We start from the raw sequence: 21,907 nt of genomic DNA, 5'->3' as shown, positions 1-21,907 counted from the left end.
AGAAATTTGGTTTCCAGACTACTCACGGTTTTGGGCCCGTAAAATGCCAGGGCAGTATAGGAACCCCACAAGTGACCTCATTTTAGAAAGAAGACACCCCAAGGTATTCTGTTAGGTGTATGATGAGTTCATAGAAGATTTTATTTTTTGTCACAAGTTAGCGGAAATTGATTTGTATTATTTTTCTTTTCACAAAGTGTAATTTTCCGCTAACTTGTGACAAAAAAAAAATCTTCTATGAACTCACCATACTCCTAACAGAATACCTTTGGGTGTCTTCTTTCTAAAATGGGGTCACTTGTGGGGTTCCTATACTGCCCTGGCATTTTAGGGGCCCTAAACCGTGATGTGTAGTCTAGAATCCAAATGCCTCAAAATGACCTGTGAATAGGACGTTAGGCCCCTTAGCGCACCTAGGTTGCAAAAAAGTGTCACACATGTGGTATCGCCGTACTCAGAAGTATGTATAATGTGTTTTGGGGTGTATTTTTATACATACCCATGCTGGGTGGGAGAAATCTCTCTGTAAATGGACAATTGTGTGTAAAAAAAATCAAATAATTGTCATTTACAGAGATATTTCTCCCACCCAGCATCTGTATGTGTAAAAATACACCACAAAACACATTATACTACTTCTCCTGAGTACGGAGGTGCCACATGTGTGGCACTTTTTTGCACCCTAAGTGCGCTAAGGGGCCAAAAGTCCAATGAGTACCTTTAGGATTTCACAGGTCATTTTGCAACATTTGGTTTCAAGACTACTCCTCACGGTTTAGGGCCCCTAAAATGCCAGGGCAGTATAGGAACCCCACAAATGACCCCATTTTAGAAAGAAGACACCCAAAGGTATTCCGTTAGGAGTATGGCGAGTTCATAGAAGATTTTATTTTTTGTCACAAGTTAGCGGAAAATGACACTTTGTGAAAAAAAACAATTAAAATCAATTTCCGCTAACTTGTGACAAAAAAAAATCTTCTATGAACTCACCATACTCGTAACGGAATACCTTGGGGTGTCTTCTTTCTAAAATGGGGTCATTTGTGGGGTTCCTATACTGTCCTGGCATTTTAGGGGCCCTAAACCGTGAGGAGTAGTCTAGAATCCAAATGCCTCAAAATGACCTGTGAATAGGACGTTCGGCCCCTTAGCGCACCTAGGTTGCAAAAAAGTGTCACACATGTGGTATTGCCATACTCAGAAGAAGTAGTATAATGTGTTTTGGGGTGTATTTTTTACATACCCATGCTGGGTGGGAGAAATCTCTCTGTAAATGGACAATTGTGTGTAAAAAAATCAAATAATTGTCATTCACAGAGATATTTCTCCCACCCAGCATCTGTATGTGTAAAAATACACCACAAAACACATTATACTACTTCTCCTGAGTACGGCGGTGCCACATGTGTGGCACTTTTTTGCACCCTAAGTGCGCTAAGGGGCCCAAAGTCCAATGAGTACCTTTAGGATTTCACAGGTCATTTTGCGACATTTGGTTTCAAGACTACTCCTCACGGTTTAGGGCCCCTGAAATGCCAGGGCAGTATGGGAAGGTATTCCGTTAGGAGTATGGCGAGTTCATAGATTTTATTTTTTGTCACAAGTTAGCGGAAAATGACACTTAGCGGAAATTGATTTCAATTGTTTTTTTTCACAAAGTGTCATTTTCCGCTAACTTGTGACAAAAAATAAAATCTTCTATGAACTCGCCATACTCCTAACGGAATACCTTTGGGTGTCTTCTTTCTAAAATGGGGTCATTTGTGGGGTTCCCATACTGCCCTGGCATTTCAGGGGCCCTAAACCGTGAGTAGTCTTGAAACCAAATGTCGCAAAATGACCTGTGAAATCCTAAAGGTACTCATTGGACTTTGGGCCCCTTAGCGCAGTTAGGGTGCAAAAAAGTGCCACACATGTGGTATCGCCGTACTCAGGAGAAGTAGTATAATGTGTTTTGGGTGTATTTTTACACATACCCATGCTGAGTGGGAGAAATATCTCTGTAAATAGACAATTGTGTGTAAAAAAATCAAAAAATTGTCATTTATGGAGATATTTCTCCCACTCAGCATTGGTATGTGTAAAAATGAACCCCAAAACACATTATACTACTTCTCCTGAGTATGGCAATACCACATGTGTGGCACTTTTTTGCAGCCTAACTGCGCTAAGGGGCCCAAAGTCCATTGAGCATCTTTAGGCTTTACAGGGGTGCTTACAATTAGGCACCCCCCAAAATGCCAGGACAGTGAACACACCCCACAAATGACCCCATTTTGGAAAGTAGACACTTCAAGGTATTCAGAGAGGAGCATAGTGAGTCCGTGGCAGATTTCATTTTTTTTTTTGTCGCAAGTTAGAAAAAATGGAAACTTCTTTTTTTTTTTTTTTGTTTAAAAGTGTCATTTTCCGCTAACTTGTGACAAAAAATAAAATCTTCTATGAACTCACCATGCCTCTCAGTGAATACTTTGGGATGTCTTCTTTCCAAAATGGGTCATTTGGGGGGCATTTATACTATCCTGGAATTTTAGCACCTCATGAAACATGACAGGTGGGCAGAAAAGTCGGAAATGCTTCAAAATGGGAAAATTCACTTTTGGCACCATAGTTTGTGAACGCTATAACTTTTACCCAATCCAATAAATATACACTGAATGTTTTTTGTTTTTTATCAAAGACATGTAGCACAATAACTTTTGCGCTCAAATGTATAGGAAATTTTACTTTATTTAAAAAATGTCAGCACAGAAAGTTAAAAAAGTCATTTTTTTGACAAAATTAATGTCTTTTTTGATGAATATAATAAAAACTAAAACTCGCAGCAGCAATCAAATAGCACCAAAAGAAAGCTGTATTAGTGACAAGAAAAGGAGGTAAAATTCATTTAGGTGGTAGGTTGTATGACCGAGCAATAAACCGTGAAAGCTGCAGTGGTCTGAATGGAAAAAAAGGTTCTGGTCCTTTAGGGGTGAAAAGACTGTGGTCCTCAAGTGGTTAAAGGCACTTGTATTGATCTGAAGAAGCAGGCTGAGACCCATGAAACGCGTTGTCCTTTTAATCGTGCTGAATAAATTATTTAATCTTTTTACATTAACCCTGTGGTTTGGGTTCTTCCATCTTGAGTGGTAAAGACACCCTCCCTCCACCATATTTTTGTTTCATTACATTACCTATTTTTGGACGCCTCCACCCCCAGTACAAGTGTAATTTGAGCTCACAGTCAGTTATTGAAATTGGTGGTTGGGCGCAAATGGAAAATTTATTAAAAAAAAAACGTGTGCAGCACTATAAATCATATGTTAAATATTATTGTACTGAAAAGTTGACATTAAAACAGGTGCAGCGATGCAGAAGGCATGGGCAGGCACTTTGCAGATGACTGTGAGAACTGTCACACTGACTGAATGGCTCTTCAGTAATGCATGCCAGGATGATTTATTATGACCATTTGTCTCGTCTTATGCAAGTCTACTGCAAGTCCAGGTGGTGATGCTGCACACTGAAGTGAGGGCAAAGGTGTGGTGCAGTGCAGCATTAAACAGGCAGGAGGTGGGGAGCATTTAATACATGGGTAAGTAGTTATCCTGCTTAGCATCTCGGGTGTTTTTTTTCACCCAGCCAAAACATGCTTCTTAAGAATTAGAAGGATAATTCTGGTGCATGGCTGAGCACAATACCCCTATTCCCTCCTCTGGCTCTGGGTATCACAGCACTCATTTGTTTTAACGCCACTGTCTGCCATAAAGTGTTAATGCACTGGCATTAACTTTCCCAGGATGTTACTGGAGGGAGTGAGAGACAGAACAGCCTTGTTCGGTGCCCGCGCTGCGCCGCCTGTCGAAGTGAGCACACAGCTTTTTGATTGCTGAGTCTGAAGGTTATGTAACAAGAAGAGTACATTAGTTCGTCTCGCCTCCAAAACCAATGAGTAGCAAGTGACAGTTCTAGCCCAGGAGCATTGAGCTGAAGGAGGGCTGCAGTCCCTCCACTCTCCTCACATGCACCTCCAGCTGAGACAGAGCTGTCCACACAGACGCTCCCTGCACCGCACTGAAGTGACCTATGGTGAGTTAACCCTTTCCTTTTACCTCCTCTCATTTTAACCAGGAAATTTCTGCACAAAACACCATGTAAGGATGTCACTCAGTATGTTGTTTTGTAGATAACTTGTATTCTCTGACGTGTTTTAAGTCATCTGTTCTGCATGGATCATGCAGGCACGGTTTAAGTGCCTAGAATTAATGCAGTTAAGATTGGTCTGTTTTATTGACTGCGTTAAGGTCTGATGAATCCCATTTGTTAATGAAGTGAGGGACTCTGTAGCACAGTGTTTCCTGGATAAATAGCCCTGTGCAGCTGGCTTGGGTTTTGCTCTTCTGCCAAAACTAGAGAAGATCTTCTGTGAACTGCTCTATTGTCTCAGTGGCTGTGTATAGCTATGCTCTGGGGTGTTAATAATGTTGTTTTGCATTCCAGGGAGTGCATTTCCCCCTGGTAATAGATATGCTTGTGTATTGTGAATAATACTATTATAAGTCAATGCCGTAGTTATGTTAAGATTTCTATCCTGCCAAGTGATTTAGTGCTGCTATGTACACCACCAAACCACAGACATTGTATTGCTTTCAGCCTTATCTTATACTGCAGAATCCCTTTATAGTAAACTCCAAGGGACTAGGAAAAGTAGATTACTATATCAAAAGTTTACTATATTAGTTTACTATATTTACTGTATTCAGAGGGTTACTATATCAGAGTTAACTATAACGAGATTCTAGTGTATCAATGTTTCTCAACATTATTTGGTATTTCCCCCCTTTTGTAAACCTGTGTTCATCAAGTACCCCTTGATACAGTAAACATGATCTCAAGTACCCCTTGACACAGATATATTTGATAATAGGACACAGAAATTGTTTCTAAACAGTTTCCGTGCATTTACTATTGTGTTTAATTAGCTAACCAACTAATTTGGTGTTGTAGTTTATATGGGATTATCGGTTTCTAAAACTCTACATTTTATATATTTGATCAACTGCGCCAAGCTCAAGTACCACTGGACCCAGAAGTACCCCCTTGACCCACTTTTTAAGAACCTAGGTTCTTATAAACAACTATTTCAAAGTGAACTTGAAGAGGAGATAGCTTGATGCTGTAAACAATTAAATAATCCAAAATGGCAATTTCCTGGAACTGCTTATTCTTATTTTCGTTTACTTTCACACTAGGATTGCGATATGATTGCAACGGTGGTAAAAAGTCTCATTGGCTCATATGCAATTCACTTTTTCTCCTGAGTTTTCTCCTAGGAGATAATTTTAATATTCTCTTTAAAATTACTTTTAAGCATTTTACAATTGAAAAGCATACCCAAAAGTCGGAAGAAAATTACTATCATAATTATTTTGAGTACTTTCTTGCTTGCTGGTGGTTTAAAAGGTATTTTATGACAAGTTGTGAAAATACCACCTAAGAGAAAACTAAGGAGGAAAAGTGAATTGCATGTGGGCCACTGCGTATTAGGACTGTGATCCGATGCATAGTATACAGTACATTGAAAGTGTGCTTTATTTCCACTGTAAACCTGCACATTTCCTGCAGCATTCTGGCAGAACCCACCACACCGTACCGCCGATGTGCCGATATGAATGTACCATAGAAATATAATTGATTATATTCTTCATTACAATGGGGACAGTGTGAAAAGAAAATGAGATATAAAAGGGCCAGATCCAATTCACCCTTTCTCCTAAGTTTTCTCCTAGGTGATATTTTCACATTATAAATAAAATGCTTTTTAACCTCCTTAGCGGTAACCCCGAGCTGAGCTCGGGGTAAGCCGCCGCGGATGATATCTCAGCCCCTGGTGGGGCGATTCCTGTGCTGTAAATTGCTGTAAGCGCAGCCAGCACTTTGCTAGCTGCGCGTCCAGCTCGATCGGCGATCGTCCGCACGCAGCGGCGGAATAGCGCCCCCCCGCCAGAGCCCTGTGCAGCCCGGACCAATCAGTCCCGGGCAGCGCAAAGGGCTGGATCGGATGGGTCTGACGTCAGGACGTCGGCTGACGTCCATGACGTCATTCCGATCGTAGCCATGGCGACAGGAGAAGCCAAACAGGAGATCGTGTTCTATACGCGATCTCCTGTTTACTTTTTTTGCCGGCAGCGATCGGACTAGAGGGACACATGCGCCCTCTAGTGGTGTTTTATGTAGCTACCACTCAGGTAGCTACATGAAACAAAAACATAAATAAATTAAAAAAAAAGTGCAATGCAGCCTCCTTGGTGGAAAAATTGAACCGCCAAGGAGGTTAAGCCACCAGCAAGCAAGAAAAAAATTAGAACCGTTTGGGCAGTATGTTTTCACCTACTCTGGTACTTTTTCTATTGCAGAGTGCAAAAGTTATTTTAAATAGAAGATGAAAAATTATCTCCTAAGAGAAAACATAGGGGAAAAGGCGAAAATTAAAGTGTGAACATCAACTTGTCATACTCCCATTCAGAGTAATGATGACCTACTGAACTTCAGGAGTGTTTCTAACAGCCACAAATCAGTTTTATGACCTCTTATCAGGTTTCTGGAAGTACTGAGCTGCATTCCAGCTTCACCTGCCTACAGAGCAATGGAGATTTATAGAATTTGCTTATTACATTAGGAATACAGTTATATACACACTTTAAATGTATGTAATATAAAACAATTATTTGCAAGGTGCCCTGCTGAGGGAAAGTCAATAGAAGTCGCTCTAAGGTCAACAAAAGTTGGCCATAAGAGATCCAGCAGGATGAATTACTGACAACTACCTCATGAAAGTTGGGGGGTGTCTGTACACACTGCAAATTCACAGCAAAACAATGATGCTGAGATAAGGGTTGTTAAAGAGGAGCTGTTAGGTATAAGGTCTCAGAGAAAAAAACACATATATCAGTAGCTAAAGATTGGCTGTACTTACATTACATATGCATTTCACTGTCCACGTTTGGATTTCACAGAATTGTTATATAGTATTTGCAGAGAATGGTGCTCCTGACAGCTCATGGCAGGTTCCATGTTTGTCTGTCTCCTATGAAGCCAAATGTGTCGTCATGCCCTGCCTGCTTTCTGATGATTCCACTCAGAAAAAAGACAACACTACTGTGCAGTGAATATTAATTAGCCATGTGGCTAGGAACAATAGCGGACTCATGCAGTATATTCTGCCCGGAGATTTTTCAGTGCTGGCTGTTGTAACATGAGCCTGTGACTTCTCACTAGCAGCCGAGGGGAGGACCCAAGCAGCCCCAGAATGCTTTGCAGTATGGTATGCGGCCTGTCTTTTTTTAAGAGCTTGTGTCTAACATCCTTGCTGTTCAGCACACATCAAAAGTAAGAGAGATTTTTAACTTCAGTATTGCCTTTTTGGCTTCCTTCTAAACTGTTTAACACAGGAGAATAGAGGTTTAAATTAGCTTTTGCAGCCTGACAGTTACTCTTTAAGGTACGAACACACATCCAACAGAATGCAGGAACAACACTATGACATGACCGACCCCACAACAAACCGTTTACACGACTTGTATTTTCCGTGTATCAACCAACTGAACGACCAATTCATTAATATGCAAGCAAAACAATGAACTGCACAACATGGCCACATTCAAAACAAGTGCGTTGTTCAAATGACGTTGTACACATGTGGCCGACTACACAATATCAGCCGAAAGGTCTTGAGTTGATTCGCTGGATGGGTTAGGCAAACCACCTGTTATCAGTTGCTCGTCTAGCCATTTGCCCCACATACATATGCCTGATTGTCATCCAACAGACCAAAATCAGATGACAATCAGTTAATGTTGTGTGTTAATGTGTGTACTTAGCATAAGAAGAAGGGAACGCAGAGAAGTTCCTAGTAGATTTGTACTTATAAACACACTTATGTTTCTCTCATCATGCTACATGAACAGGCAAAGGGAAGTAGCGTGTAGCAGCAGAGTCCACATGACCAATCACTTATCTCCTCTCATTCTCTCCACTTCAGATTCCTGGGAGCCCATTTATGATTGGTTGGCTTTCATAAATACACTTTGTTTTTTAAAATTTATATTACTCCCATGCATGCAAATAATTGTATTGTCTTTGCGTTGCAAACAGTAAATTTGCCAGATTCTCAAGACAAGACATAGAACATTTATATTGTGCTCTTCTCCTGGAGGACTCAAAGCTCCAGAGCTGCAGCCACTAGGACACGCTCTATAGGCAGTAGCAGTATTAAGGAGTCTTCTGCCTCAGTGGCGTAGCAATCACTCCTTCGAGGGATGCAGGTGCAGGGGGGTCCGGTGTGGGGAGAAACCCAGAGGGGCCACACGTCTCTGGGGTTCACCGCCTGCCCGTGTGCATTTACGAGGGAGGGGGGCCCCATTCAAAGTTTTGCAGTGGGACCCAGTGATTTCTAGTTACACCCTGTTCTGCCTTCTGCTTTGGGATAATGGTGACAAATGATCAAACTGCACTGAAGTCCCAAAAAAGCTTATATATATGTATATTTGTGGTGAGCCATATTAATGACAGATTAGAACCTTGTGTAATAATGATAATTTTGACCATACAAGTTCAGTTGTGGTACACAGACAGTTGATTATAGAATGTGAGACAAAGTTTCACGACATAAAAGGTAGCTGCAATACACGTGTTTTCAACTTCTCTTTAACCCATCAGCAGCCAAATAAAGAAAAGCTTTTTTTTGGTCTTCAGGGCCAAATTCTTCCTGCTGCTGGGGAAGTGTGCTTTCCCTAGCCTGGCAGACTTGCCAGGGTATGCAGGGTGGGCGGCAGGGAGACTTTATAGCTACCTGTCTGGATGGCTGGATCAGCTTCTTCTCTCCTGCACCGTGGCATTGATGTGACCCTAACATGTCTTCTTGGCCTTGTCACATGATATGACATGTGATTGGAATCCAGGAGACCAGGTCAGCATTACAGTGCCACCCGGTGGTGGAAGAGGAGTAATGGACGAGTCCACCGGCTGGTGCTGTAGCGCTGAAAGTTCAGAGCCAAGGGTGGAGGAAGAGAAGCCGTCTGAAACAGGTCAATATAACTGCTCACTGCACAAGGCAGCCTGACAAGATTTGCCGGCAGAGGTTTAGAGTGCTTGAAGCTACTAATGGGTTAAGAATAAGTTCTTCTGATAATTGTTAGTGCATTATTTATCTGGAGAATCGCGTCTCTGTTTCTTTAATGTCATACTAATAGAACAGTGGAGTCCATAAGTGCTGTGTCTTGTATTTGATTATCCCATTCTAATAAGTGCCACCGTTGTATCTTGTAACATCTCCCAGTGATACATGTTTAGTGAAATTGCATTTTACGGCAGAATCGTTCAACCAAAATAATACTTGGCAGTACTAAAGGAAAAAATAATTAAGAGGAGCGTTTCCACTAAGGAAGCAAACAATTCTATGCCCATAAGTACTTCACACGTACAGTTATTATGCTACGCTGGACAGAATTACTGAGAGGTTTAAAGGATACCCGAACTGACATGTGACATGATGAGATAGACATGTGTATGTATAGTGCCTAGCACACAAATAACTATGCTGTGTTCCTTTTTTTCTTTCTCTGCCTGAAAGAGTTAAATATCAGGTATGCAAGTGGCCGACTCAGTCCTGACTCAGACAGGAAGTGACTACAGTGTGACCCTCACTGACAAGAAATTCTTCTTTTTTACCTCTTTCTTGCTCTCAGAAGCCGCCATTTTCTGCTAGGAAAATGTTTTATAGTTGAGATTTCTTATCAGTGAGGGTCACACTGTAGTCACTTCCTGTCTGAGTCAGGACTGAGTCAGCCACTCGCATGCCTGATATTTAACTCTTTCAGGCAGAGAAAGAAAAAAAGGAACACAGCATAGTTATTTGTTTGCTAGGCACTGTACATACACATGTCTATCTCATCATGTCACATGTCAGTTTGGGTATCCTTTAACTGAGGCTGGCTATACATGCGATTCACTTTTACTACATCATTATAGTGGGAGAGCTTACTCGAATTATTGGTTTAAAGTATATTCAGACTCTTGACCATTATGCTACATGGACATGGTAAAATTGTACGTATACTGTCAGTCCATGGTAATATACCCTACATTCTTACACAGATTATACAGATTACCAATAAATAATAAAAATTTACTTAGTATAGAGCCAACAGATTGAAAATACTCTAAAGTTTTGATAAGATCTCTTACTACATGAAAGTGGTAAGATTGAGGAATCAACATTGTATGGTGTGTAGCCAGGCTTAAAGAGGAACTTTAACCCAAGACGTCAAGTTCATCCCAATCAGTAACTGATACCCCCTTCCCCACAGGAAATTCTTACCTTTCTCAAATAGATCATCAGGGGGGTCTGTGTGGCTGATATTGTGGTGAAACCCCTCCCACAGTATGATGTCTTGACAGTTTGCTGTCTGTGAAACTCTTTGCATTGTGGGAAATCACAGCTGTTTCCAATTGCCAAGAAAGCAGTATTTCCCTTTGTGCATAGAACTCTCAGTAACAAACGTTACGCACAGATCACGTTGCAGAACTAAAAATGTCACCACCAGTGAGGAACTAAAAATGTAAATTTAGAGAAAGATTTTACAATGGGCAAACACTGGCTAAATAAATTAATAATGTAAAAAAAAATAAAATAAGGGATTTTATTAATTGTGTTATTTTCACTACAGTTCCTCGTTAAGGTGGCCACTCACTACCGATGCCATGGCAATAAAAAAGATTGGTTGTACAGAAAGTTTTTTTTCTCTCTAGCAAGAAATCCAATTGCCTTTCACTTTTTTTCTAATAACATTCGATTGGGTGTGGTGGAAATTTCTGTACAGTTTTTCAGAAAAATAAAAGGTGTAATATAAATGGTCAATTTCTTGATATATAGACCTAAGCAAATTCTTCAGAGTTCAGTGATTGTTTATTTCATAATTGAGGCTACATTGTTTAGATTGCTTTAAAGTTACAATCAATCATAAAAATGAATTGTGCTTCTCAATTTGAAAATAAACATAAAATATTGTATTGTGAGTAGCCACCTTTATTGTGAAGGTTAAACTAAAGATTATGGATAGGATTAGAGATAGCCAATAAGATGCTACAAAATTTGAGTTGGTGCAAATTTTATGTTAACCTTATCAAAATGTATGAACCTTAGTATTGAACCAATCAAAATCTTCAGCTATTATAATCTGAGATTATAGTTAAAGTTACTGTGGGGTTTGTCTGCAGTTGCATAGCTAAGGATCTATGGGCCCCAGTGCATGTTTTACATTGCCCCCCCCCACCCCCCAAGTACTCTATGCATAACAATTGATACGGCACACAAAACCTGCCAAGGACAACCACAGTGTCAGAGGTGCAAGAAGGGGAATGGGAACAGTATGTCATTTATTAATACTGTTTAAAGCATCTATAGAAATGAATATTACAAGCACAGGACCAATAGAGAGCTAATACTGTGGTTGAGGGAGGGCTTTTTTGGGGCCCTGATGCGGTCGCAACCTCTGCACCCCCTATTGCTACGTTACTGTTTGTCTGGTGCTAGTGTTAGGAGTACCATAGTATTCTCTGCATTTATTTTTATTGCAAACATTGCTTAATCCTAATCCTATGTATAAAAAGGCTGAAGGTGGCACCCAGAACTGGCACTGGCATAAGCCAGACCTACCATTGGTATGACCATGGATAACATAAGAGATTTGCAAGTATTGTACCCCCATGTTGAAAATATGCAGTTGTCATTTTATGTGACTGTTACCAGGGCCGGATTACCGACCAGGCAATAAAAGCAGTCGCTTGGGGCCCCATTCAGAGTCAAAGGGGCCCCATCAGCAAATAAACCAGCCCTCGCCATCCTGTCAGCGGTGGCTGGATGGTATAATGGTTAAAGGGACTCCGAGCAGTGCAGTAACTATGGAAAGATGCATATCATTTTAAAGCTCTCTTTCTCCTCTTTCCAATGATATATAAATGGCCGCCCTATGCCTTTTAGTTTTTGCTATTTTCGCGATCGAAATCGCGGCCACAGGACGACTTTTCTCCCAAGTCGGCAGCTCGATTCAGCACAATGCAATGAAATATAAGGAACCCAGGGGGATATAATTACAAACATCATGCTGGTAGGTGTGAGGATGTAATTAATTAGTTGTGAGTATGCTTAAAGGCATACCCACAGGCACTGCTCGGAGTCCCTTTAAGGGCTCTTCCTCTGACACAGGAGACCAGGGTTCGAATCTCGTCTCTGCCTGTTCAGTAAGCCAGCACCTATTCAATAGGAGACCTTAGGCAAGTCTCTCTAACACTGCTACTGCCTATAGGGCGCGTCCTAGTGGCTGCAGGCTGCTTTGAGTCCGCCAGGAGAAAAGCGCGATATAAATGTTATTTATCTTGTCTTGTCAAATGATGCCGTGCGCTGCTGATTGTCTTCAGAGCCAGGCTCTCCTCCTAGGTCCCCCTTCTGCTATTGTGTGCTCTGCCGCTGCCCACTCCGCCCTCCCTTCCCACAGAGAACCACAGCTGCAGCAAGAATGATAGCAGCAGATGGCAAACGCTCATTCACCTATCCATGATCCAAGCGATAGAGATCCCGTCATCTGAAACCCATCTGTCTCTTCTACAGTGCAGCCGCTCGCTCTGAACTTCCTGATTCTCAGATCAGACAGGAAGTAGGAAGTAGTAATAGTAGTAGTAACAGAGCGGCAGCACTCTAGAGGAGACAGATGGGCTTCGGATGACGGGACCTCTATTGCTTGGATCGCAATAGGTGAATGTGAGTCATCTGGTGCTGTCATTCTCCCCCGCTGTGGCTGCCTTCTCTGCTGGACTATTGTATTCACTGGGATGGAGGCTGCATGGTGGCTGTCTAGTTTGGGAGGAAATCGGTTGTTCGGTGGTGGGGGTGGTTATGTAATTCTGTCTGGGGAACGGCTTCCGGTTTGGCGGTGTATAGAGCTTTCTGCTATTGCCAGGCTGGAGATGCAAGGGGAAAGTGCTGCTGCTGTGATATCTGGCGCCCTCTTCACAGGGGTGCCCCAGCCCCTGAGCGCAAGTGTCCCAGCCATTCATCTCTCACTCTGCATTTTGCCGCTGCTATTCCCTGCATTGTGGACCCACAGAGGAAAGCGGGCTGTTGCCCATAGCAACCAGTAGCTCGGCTGCCCCGTTGTGTGCGGAATGTTGCTGTGCAGCTGCATTTTCTGATTCTATTACGACATGACGGGGGGCCCAAATCAGTTACTTTGCTTAGGTCCCCATTTAGCCTTAATCCGGCTCTGACTGTTACCTGTGATTTTAGTGAAAGGGACAGTTTGTTCCGATGCCTGTTCTAAGTGTTGCCCCAGCCTAGTTACACCATGCAGAAAAAGAAAGAGAGCTTGCCCTATAGAAAATAGCATCACTCATTGGTATGGTCAAAGATATAATACATGAATATCAAAATTGTAGGTATAATATATCTCTAAATTAAAACATATTAAAAACGCCCCTAAAAGGCTGTCATGGTTTTCACCAATAAAATAAATAACATAATCATCATAATTTAGTAATATAATAGACCAAATGACTGGCTATCATAAATAATTGCGCTCTGGAGGGTTCAGGATGGAGCCCACACACAGGTGAACCCAGGTTCAGGATAATAGTGCATAGATTGTGTAATAGTGAATCGAAATACAGTACAGTGCAAGTGCTGTTATCAAAATCACTGAATACAAAAGGTGCATACAAATCTATGTGCTATCAAAACCATCATAAAAACCATATTCAAATGAAACAGCAGGTACTGAGATGCCGTCCTAGACAGTGACTATGAGGAGTGAGTGTCTGTGCACAATGTGCAAGTCTTAAGTCACCCAGGAAGGTAAGATACTGGCAACCAGGCAGAGGACCAGGGTGGCCACAGCCCTACTAGTTACACTTTGATTGTATCACTTTTTCATGAAGGGAAGTTCCCGTCCTACTTGCTGAAGCAGGTGCTGATCTCTTTCCTCGTTTCCAGCCTAGCTACAATAATTATCATTAGTAATGTTCTGGATTTTCATTTGGATCCTGCAACTGGCTGTGGCAGGGATAACTACTTCTATGGGAGACTAGAGTTTCTCAGAGAAGAAATGATGCAGCCGTTACCAGAAACATGTGCCTTTAGAAGGCCACATAATGGGTCAGTTAGACAACGGGAACAATAAACAGAGCGATATTTACAAAACATTGCATTCTTTGTAACTAGGGTATAGAACAAGGGAATATTAATTAATTAGGTGCGTGTCATGACACCACGAGGGATCTGAGCCAATTGTAGGCTTGGGGGGTATGGCTCAGATGATGTCAGAATTTAACTCTTTGATGTTCATATAAATTAGGGAGAGCGGAGGGAAAAGGGTACTATACGTTCCAGCTATCCGGCTCTCTCTATGCTTCCTAGTTAGAATACTAGCTTCCTGTATGTATGCTGTAAATATATGTGATGTACATAGGACATAGGAAAGACTGTTTATACTCTGAAGAAATCAACATGTAACACAGGCTTAATAAACCCCTTTGAAAGGTGAAGAAGGCTGTCTCCGCTCTATCTCCTGTATGCTGTCGCTGTGAGTTGCAGCTCTGATGAGTTGCTGGTGCTGGAGCAAAAGGTGTGTGGTGCTGTTGCCAATAGCAACCAATATACAAAATCTTACATGATTGATAAATAGAGAGATGGTTGGTTGCAGCTGGGTGGGTGTGATTTGGAGTGTCTGCCTGCACTTCTATTTGGCATATAGGGAAATGAGAGCAACCCACCAAACTTTCAATGTTGATACATTATGAATAGTTGTAAAGGAGGTTCCAGAATATAGCTATGTTGCGCCAGCCAGTTGGGGGGGGGGGGGGATAGATTTTTGCCAACCGTAAGAATAACAGCAAGATCAGAAGTGGCTAGAAGGCCCAATTTCAAAATCGGTTTTGGATAGTGTGGCTAGTGATTAGAAACATTTGTTGTGTTTTATTACCATGTGCATCCCCATTGGAGAGATTGTCCCTCACTTCCTGCGTGTCTGACCTCCATGGGACTTGTGGCTTTAATATGTATACTGATGGTATGGGGCATGATATAAAGCAGTGTTTCTCAACATGTTATTGGTATGTACGCCTTTTAAAACCTTGTTGATCCAGGGATTTTATCTGATTGCCAACTGGAGTCGGGAAGGAATTTTTCCCTTTAGGGGCTAATTGGACCATGCCTTGTAAGGGTTTTTTCACCTTCCTCTGGATCAACAGGGATATGTGAGGGAGCAGGCTGGTGTTGTACTTTATACTGGTTGAACTCGATGGACTTATGTCTTTTTTCAACCAAAATAACTATGTGACTATGTGACTAAGTCCCCCTAGCAGAGTAAACATCACAAGTACCCCTTGACAAATATATATTTAATCGTAGTACATGATAATTGGTTCTAAACCATTTCCAAGCATTTACTATTGCTTTTAATTATCTAAAAAGCTAATTTGGTGTTGTTTAAATAAGATTTATCATTTTGTAAAACTCTAAATTTGTTATTCTTGGCTAGGTGTATCAAGCATGAGTACCCCCGAAACCATCAGAAGTACCCCCTTGGGTACACGTACCACACGTTGAGAACCTAGGATATAAAGGACAGTAATATATAATAGTAGTTGGGCATTTCAACTGTTCCTCACTTTACAAAAATGTTTTATTGCTTTTTGTGTCTCTTTTGGCATGATCTCGCCTGGACAGAAAGTGAAGGAAATTCTTTGAAATGGGGGCACAGGAGAGCAGCAAGAATTCAAAAATAGATTCTCACTCCTGACTTAGCTGTCCAGAAGTAAAATAAGGATTGGGAAATGAGGCATTAAGGGCATCTTCCAGAAAACAAAAGTGTAGTCAGTTACTTTCCATGTACAATTTGCACGCAGGCAGTAAATATTTACTTGGATTTATTCCTTCCTTATTCGCTGACATCAGAACAGCCGATATCAATGGGGTTCCAGTGCACAACACGACTAATGAATGAAGGTGATATAAATATAAACAAGGGGTATAGAATACCACACACAGCAAAATGTACTTTTTTCTTGTTACATCCAGCAGAATTTCAGGAATTATTATTTTTATATCCTGTTTGCTTCTTCCTCACCTCATTTATCACATACATTTTATGTATTGCTTTTTATTTATTTATTTATTTTTTTTAGAAATATTGTAATGATCTTTCCTTATGCCTCCATAACAGCACATTGGGTAGGGGGTCCGCCCCCACTACCTCATAGGACCAGTAAATATTTAAATGAGTTTGAGAGGAGGTGCTCGCTGCCTTTGTTTTTTGTCCTCACCTCATAGGATTACAGGTTCTGGGCTTAGCTCAGAAAATGTTTCATATTTTTTTGCCACCTACCAGACTGTCTCTTATAGTCACCACACAACAAACCCCTTGTGTGAAGGTCCCCTGTATGTCCTATAAATTAGGTCCAAGTGGGGCACCCCGTTCTGCTGGTCTTGGGTTTTTTTCTGTTTTGGGCAAAGTGCGCACTAATAGTGCGCCTACATGCTTATATGGCAAAGCCCTTACCTTTTTGGGACTCTAAACGAGTCTACTTTGCTTGCTGCCAGTGTCCACTCTGTCTCTCTCTCTACCTTTGCCGGCTCCCTCGTGCTTGCTAGCATGCGCTCCAGCTCGGATCGGAGGTGGAGCACATGAGGAATCTGGAGGTGGAGCAGTATGCAACCTTTTCGCCGCATAGAGCCGCTATTGGACGCTATCAGGAAGCACAGCTTCTATTCGCCGAGAGCTGCAGTGACAGCAGGGGGGGCAGAGTTTCAGCCGCATTTGGCGGCTATTGGTCCGCATGCCTGCCTCGCTCCTGGGCATTCCTAATTGGCTGCCAAGCTCACAGCAGCTGAGGGGGTGGATCAGGGAGTCCCTGAACACGGGGAGGTTTATTTAACCCAGCACAGCAGCGGTGTCAGCTGCTAATATGTCGGATTCCTTGTGCTTTGATATTCCTGGCTCTTCTGTTGCCTCGCAACGCTCTCCCTCCTTGGAGGTGGAGATGGATTCTGACATAGCTCCTGCGGAAGGGTGAGTGCACAGATGGTTCCTTTTTTAATTACATACATCCTTCCTACACTTCTGTAACCTATAGTCTATTGCTTGCAGCTCTGTGCTTTCTTCTGTTCCTATGGACACTGCTGCGCCAGTCACAGACCAGCAAAATGTTGATAGGTAGGTGCCACTCAGGGTAAGTATTCTGTCCTATTCTGGGGGTTACGCTTGGAAACTATATTCATAATATGACTATTATTTCTACAGCCCGTAAGACCAACGGCAAGTTCAACCGGAGGGAAGGAAGGCTACAAGAAAATTCTCACCACCACATTACTACTCTTCGAGATCTGACAGACGCCAATCAAGAAGTAGATCACTCTCTCGCTCCAGACATCACTATGATGACTACCATGATTACTACTCATCGCATAGACGTGAAAGATCACCCAAGCAAAATTATGCACCTGAAGATTATTTACACAGAATGTCTGGTTGCTGGGCATGTGGAGACATAGTGTTACCCGGAAAGTTAGTATGTGCATCTTGCTTCAATCAGATGTCAGGAGAACCGCCACAGTCTTCATTAGACGTCTTGGAGCTAATTAAAAAGGCTGTGCAAGAGTCTATTCAATCCTACATTGCTAACCTGCCGTCAAGTCAAGCTGATAACCAACAGCCACAGGCTTCAACTTCTGCAGAAGCTATGCTGGAAGATTCATTACAGTGTGGTTTTTCGATTATGCCCTGGTTCCACCCTTAATAAAATCAGTAAGGGAAGCCATTGAATGGGAGTCAGATGAGGAAGCAGAGCAATCTACCTCAAAACGCAAAGAAAAGATACTACGCTCATTTAAATAAGACAAAAGAGACTTTTCCCTTTATGGCAGAAATAGAGGATGTAATGAAAAAAGAGTGGCAAAAGATCGAAAAGAAACCGCCATTGAACAACAGGCTGTCCAAGCTATATCCAATGCCTTCACAGGACGCTAAATCTTTGGAAAATGCCCCAGTGACAGATGCCTCAGTGATTAGGTTGGCAAAACATGTCACCCTTCCGTTAGATGACTGCATTTCCTTTAGGGATGCGCTTCTGCGTAAAGCAGACCTGGATCTTAAGAAGTCCTACTTAGCGGCAGGAGGAGCATGCAAGCCAGCTGTGGCTCTAGCAGCAGTGTGTAAAGCAGTGAAGGCTTGGATAGACAACATAGAGACAGCAGTTAAAGCGGAAGTAGACAAGAATACAATTATCTCAGCATTAGAAAACCTAAAACTCTCAGCAGATTTTATTGGAGAGGCTGCGTTTGATGTAGTAAGATGCGCTTCACGTTCTATGTTGTACTCGGTGACAGCGAAAGAGCCTTGTGGCTGAAATCTTGGTCAGCCGACCCAAACTCACGCCAAGCCTGGTGTAAGATACCATTCGACGGAAAATCACTGTTCGGAGAAAAAATGGATGCCGCAATTACAAAAGTGACTGGTGGAAAATCGGGTCTATTACCGCAAGATAAGCGGCCAGCAAAACTAAATTTCTCTGCCTCGCAACAACAGAATAGGTACAGGAATGCCAGATCCTATAGCCCGGGCAAAAACTTCAAAAGAAACTGCAAGAGTACCCAAGGCACATTAAACTCTATTAATAAACAGAAATCAGCGACTCCGGGGACTTCTCAGAAGAAGTCTTTTTGACAATCCATCTGTCCAGGAGGTGCCGGTGGGAGCTCGACTACAAGCAGTCAGCAAAGTGTGGGCTTCAGACTTTCACTGGACCTTCAAAAGGACTCCTCCAAACACGTTTATACCAATCAGAATACTGACAAACCACGACAAGAGACTCATCTTATACTCCTATCTGGAGAGAAACGGGCCATATTATTATTATTATTATTTATTGTATTTATAAAGCGCCAACATATTACACAGCGCTGGACATTAATTTAGGTTACAGACAATATTTAGGGGTCACATACAGCAATATGACAATACAGGAATACAAGTAAACCAGATCACACAGCACAGTATGAGTACAAGTTAATGCTTAGTCAGTCTTTGGATGGGAGCATGGAGATTAGGCAAGTTAGGTTCACTCAAATGCATAGCATGGGTTTACAGTAATGGAGGTGCATGATCAGGTAGGACACAAAAGGAGGAGGACCCTGCCCAAAGGCTTACAATCTAGAGGGAGTGGTAGGGACACGAGAGGTAGTGAGACCAGAGTTCAGCTGTGGGTTTAGAGCAATTGTGATGGGTGGTAGGCCAGAGTGAAAAGGTGAGTTTTGAGGGCCTTCTTGAAGGTGTTGAAGGAGGGGGCTGCCCTAATGGGTGGAGGTAGGGAGTTCCATAGTGTTGGAGCGGTTCTTGAGAAGTCCTGGAGGCGTGCATGGGACTGGGTGATGTGGGAGACGGTCAGGCGAAGTTCATTGGAGGAGCGGAGTGAGCGGCTTGGTGTGTATCTCTGAGTAAGATCAGAAATGTAGGTTGGACAGGTTTTGTGGACGGATTTGTAGGTCAGACACAATATCTTGAATCTGATTCTGGACTGGATAGGAAGCCAGTGGAGGGATTCACGGAGAGAGCCGCCCTGGTGGAGCGATGGGAGGAGTGGATAATTCTGGCTCCTGCATTCATGATGGACTGCAGTGGGGCTATTCGGGTCATAGGAAGACCAGACAGAAGGGCATTGCAGTAGTCGAGGCGGGAAATTATGAGGGCATGGATGAGGAGTTTGGTGGTGGCAGAGGTTAGGAAAGGATGAATCTTACAGATGTTACGAAGGTGGAAGTTGCAGGACTTTGTGAGGTTTTGGATATGGGGAGTGAAGGAGAGTGCGGAGTCCAGGGTGACACCCAGACAGCGGGCTTGAGAGGTAGGGCGAGTGGTTAACAGTGACCTGCACAACTGGGAGGTCCAGGGATGACCGGGGTGGGAAGATCATAAATTCCGTTTTGTCTAGATTTAGTTTCAGGAACCTAGCGGACATCCAGGAGGAGATGGCAGATAGGCAGGAGGAGACCTTGTCCATGGTAGTGGTGGATATGTCAGGGGTGTGAAAGTAGATTTGGGTGTCATCTGCATACAGATGATAGTTAAAACCCATGGAGGAGATAACCTTGCCAATGGAGGATGTGTATAGGAAGAACAGTAGGGGGCCAAGGACCGAGCCTTGGGGGACTCCCACTGAGAGGTGGTTGGGGGTGGACGAGGACTCATTGAAGGAGGTCGTGAAGGAGCGGTTGGAGAGGTAGGATGAAAGCCAGGTCAGGGCGAGATCATGAATGCCCATGGACTGGAGGGACTGGAGGAGTAGGGGATGATCTACTGTATCAAAAGCTGCTGAAAGGTCAAAGAGGAGGAGAATGGAGTATTTACCTTCAGCTTTAGCTAAGGCAGGGTCATTTACCACTTTGGTGAGAGTTCAGATCCAGATTGTAGTGGGTCTAGTAGTGAGTTGGCATTGAGGTACTGGGTCAGGCGTTTGTGAACCAGACGCTCAAAGAGTTTTGAGGCAAAGGGGAGGAGGGAGATCGGGCGGTAGTTGGAGGGTAGCGAGAGGTCGAGGGAGGGTTTCTTGAGCAGGGGCAGTACTGTGGCCTGCTTGAAGTCTGAGGGGAAGGTGCCTGTGGATAGGGAGAGGTTAAACAGGGTAGTGAGGACTGGTGCCAAATCCTTGAAGTGAGGCTGAAGTAGATCAGAAGGGATAGGGTCAAGGGGGGAGGTAGTGGTATGGGAAGTCTGCAGTAGGTGGTTGACTTCCTCAATGGTAGTAGGAGTGAAGGAGGTGAGGGGAGGATAGGGTGGAGGAGAAGTTGGTTGTGAGCGGGTGGGAGGTGAAGATTGGAGATTGGATATTTCCTGACAGATGGAGACTATTTTGTTGGTGAAGTGGGTGGCTAAATCTGTGGCAGAGAGGGAGGAAACAGAAGGTGGGTGGGTTTAAGCAGGGAGTTGAAGGTGCCAAAAAGACGCCGGGGATTGAAGCTTGTGCTCCAATGAGCTTGGTTAAGTATTCCTGCTTTGCATGAGCAAGGGCAGTGTGGAACTGCAGCAGGTTAGTCTTGTACTGTAGGAAATCCTGGTTTAGTCGAGTTTTCCTCCATTTTCACAGGTACCTTCAGATCAGAAAGGAGAGGGGTTTTACTCTCCTCTGTTCTTTGTTCTAAAGAAATCAGGAAAGTTACGTCCTGTTTTGTACCAGAAGAGACTGAATCGATTCATCGATCTAAGCAGTTTCAAAATGGAGTCCCTTCAGTCGATAATACAAGCTGTATCAACGAAAGATTGGTTGCTGTCAGTAGACCTTCAAGACGAATACCTGCATCTGTATCTAAGATTCGTGGTGGGCAACCAGCATTTCCAGTTTAGATGCCTCCCCTTTGGCATTTCCACCGCGCCGAGGACATTTGCCAAAGTCCTCGTGTCTCTGATAGTCATGTTAAGAACTCTAGGCTTACGCGTCTTTCATTACTTGGATGATGTCCTTCTGTTGTCAGACAATCAAGAAACAATTCTGTGACACAGACAGATTCTGTTCCAAACTTTAAAAAGGTTCGGGTGGTTGATAAACCAAGAGAAAAGCCATCTAAATCCAACACAAGATTTAATCTTTCTGGGTGCACGGTTTCAAACCCAAATAAATTAAATATCGATTCCAGAGGAAAAGATTCCAGCAATCCAGGAAAAAGTCCAGACGATGATACAAACATCACACTGCTCAGCAAGGAATTGCCTAAAACTATTGGGCACCCTCTCGTCGACCATCCCTATGCTGCCATGGGCCCACTGGCACATACGAGACTTTCAGGAGGGGTTCCTGCAGCAATGGGACAGGGAGAATCTGGAACAAC

At 42.9% G+C, this 21,907-nt stretch overlaps 1 protein-coding gene across 13 annotated transcripts in view; it reads left to right on the top strand.

Moving 5' to 3' along the window:
* The window catches only part of ARHGEF33 (Rho guanine nucleotide exchange factor 33), a 223,774-nt gene that overhangs the window by 116,995 nt on the left and 84,872 nt on the right, over window positions 1-21,907 (top strand). For 3 of the 13 annotated variants that reach the window (XM_068232177.1, XM_068232180.1, XM_068232175.1), the window contains exon 1: window positions 3,901-4,068. The exons of 4 other annotated variants lie outside the window; for them this stretch is intronic. In XM_068232177.1, the coding sequence (XP_068088278.1) occupies window positions 4,002-4,068 (67 nt within the window). In that variant the 5' untranslated portion in view covers window positions 3,901-4,001. Of the gene's footprint in view, window positions 1-3,899; window positions 4,069-21,907 lie in introns of those variants that run through there. 6 more of the 13 variants (XM_068232182.1, XM_068232184.1, XM_068232176.1 and 3 more) reach the window with 5 other exon arrangements.

Source organism: Hyperolius riggenbachi, chromosome 4, assembly GCF_040937935.1.
Source record: "Hyperolius riggenbachi isolate aHypRig1 chromosome 4, aHypRig1.pri, whole genome shotgun sequence".
In the NCBI taxonomy this organism is placed as follows: Eukaryota; Metazoa; Chordata; class Amphibia; order Anura; family Hyperoliidae; genus Hyperolius; species Hyperolius riggenbachi.
This window is presented reverse-complemented; position numbering and strand designations above follow the sequence as displayed.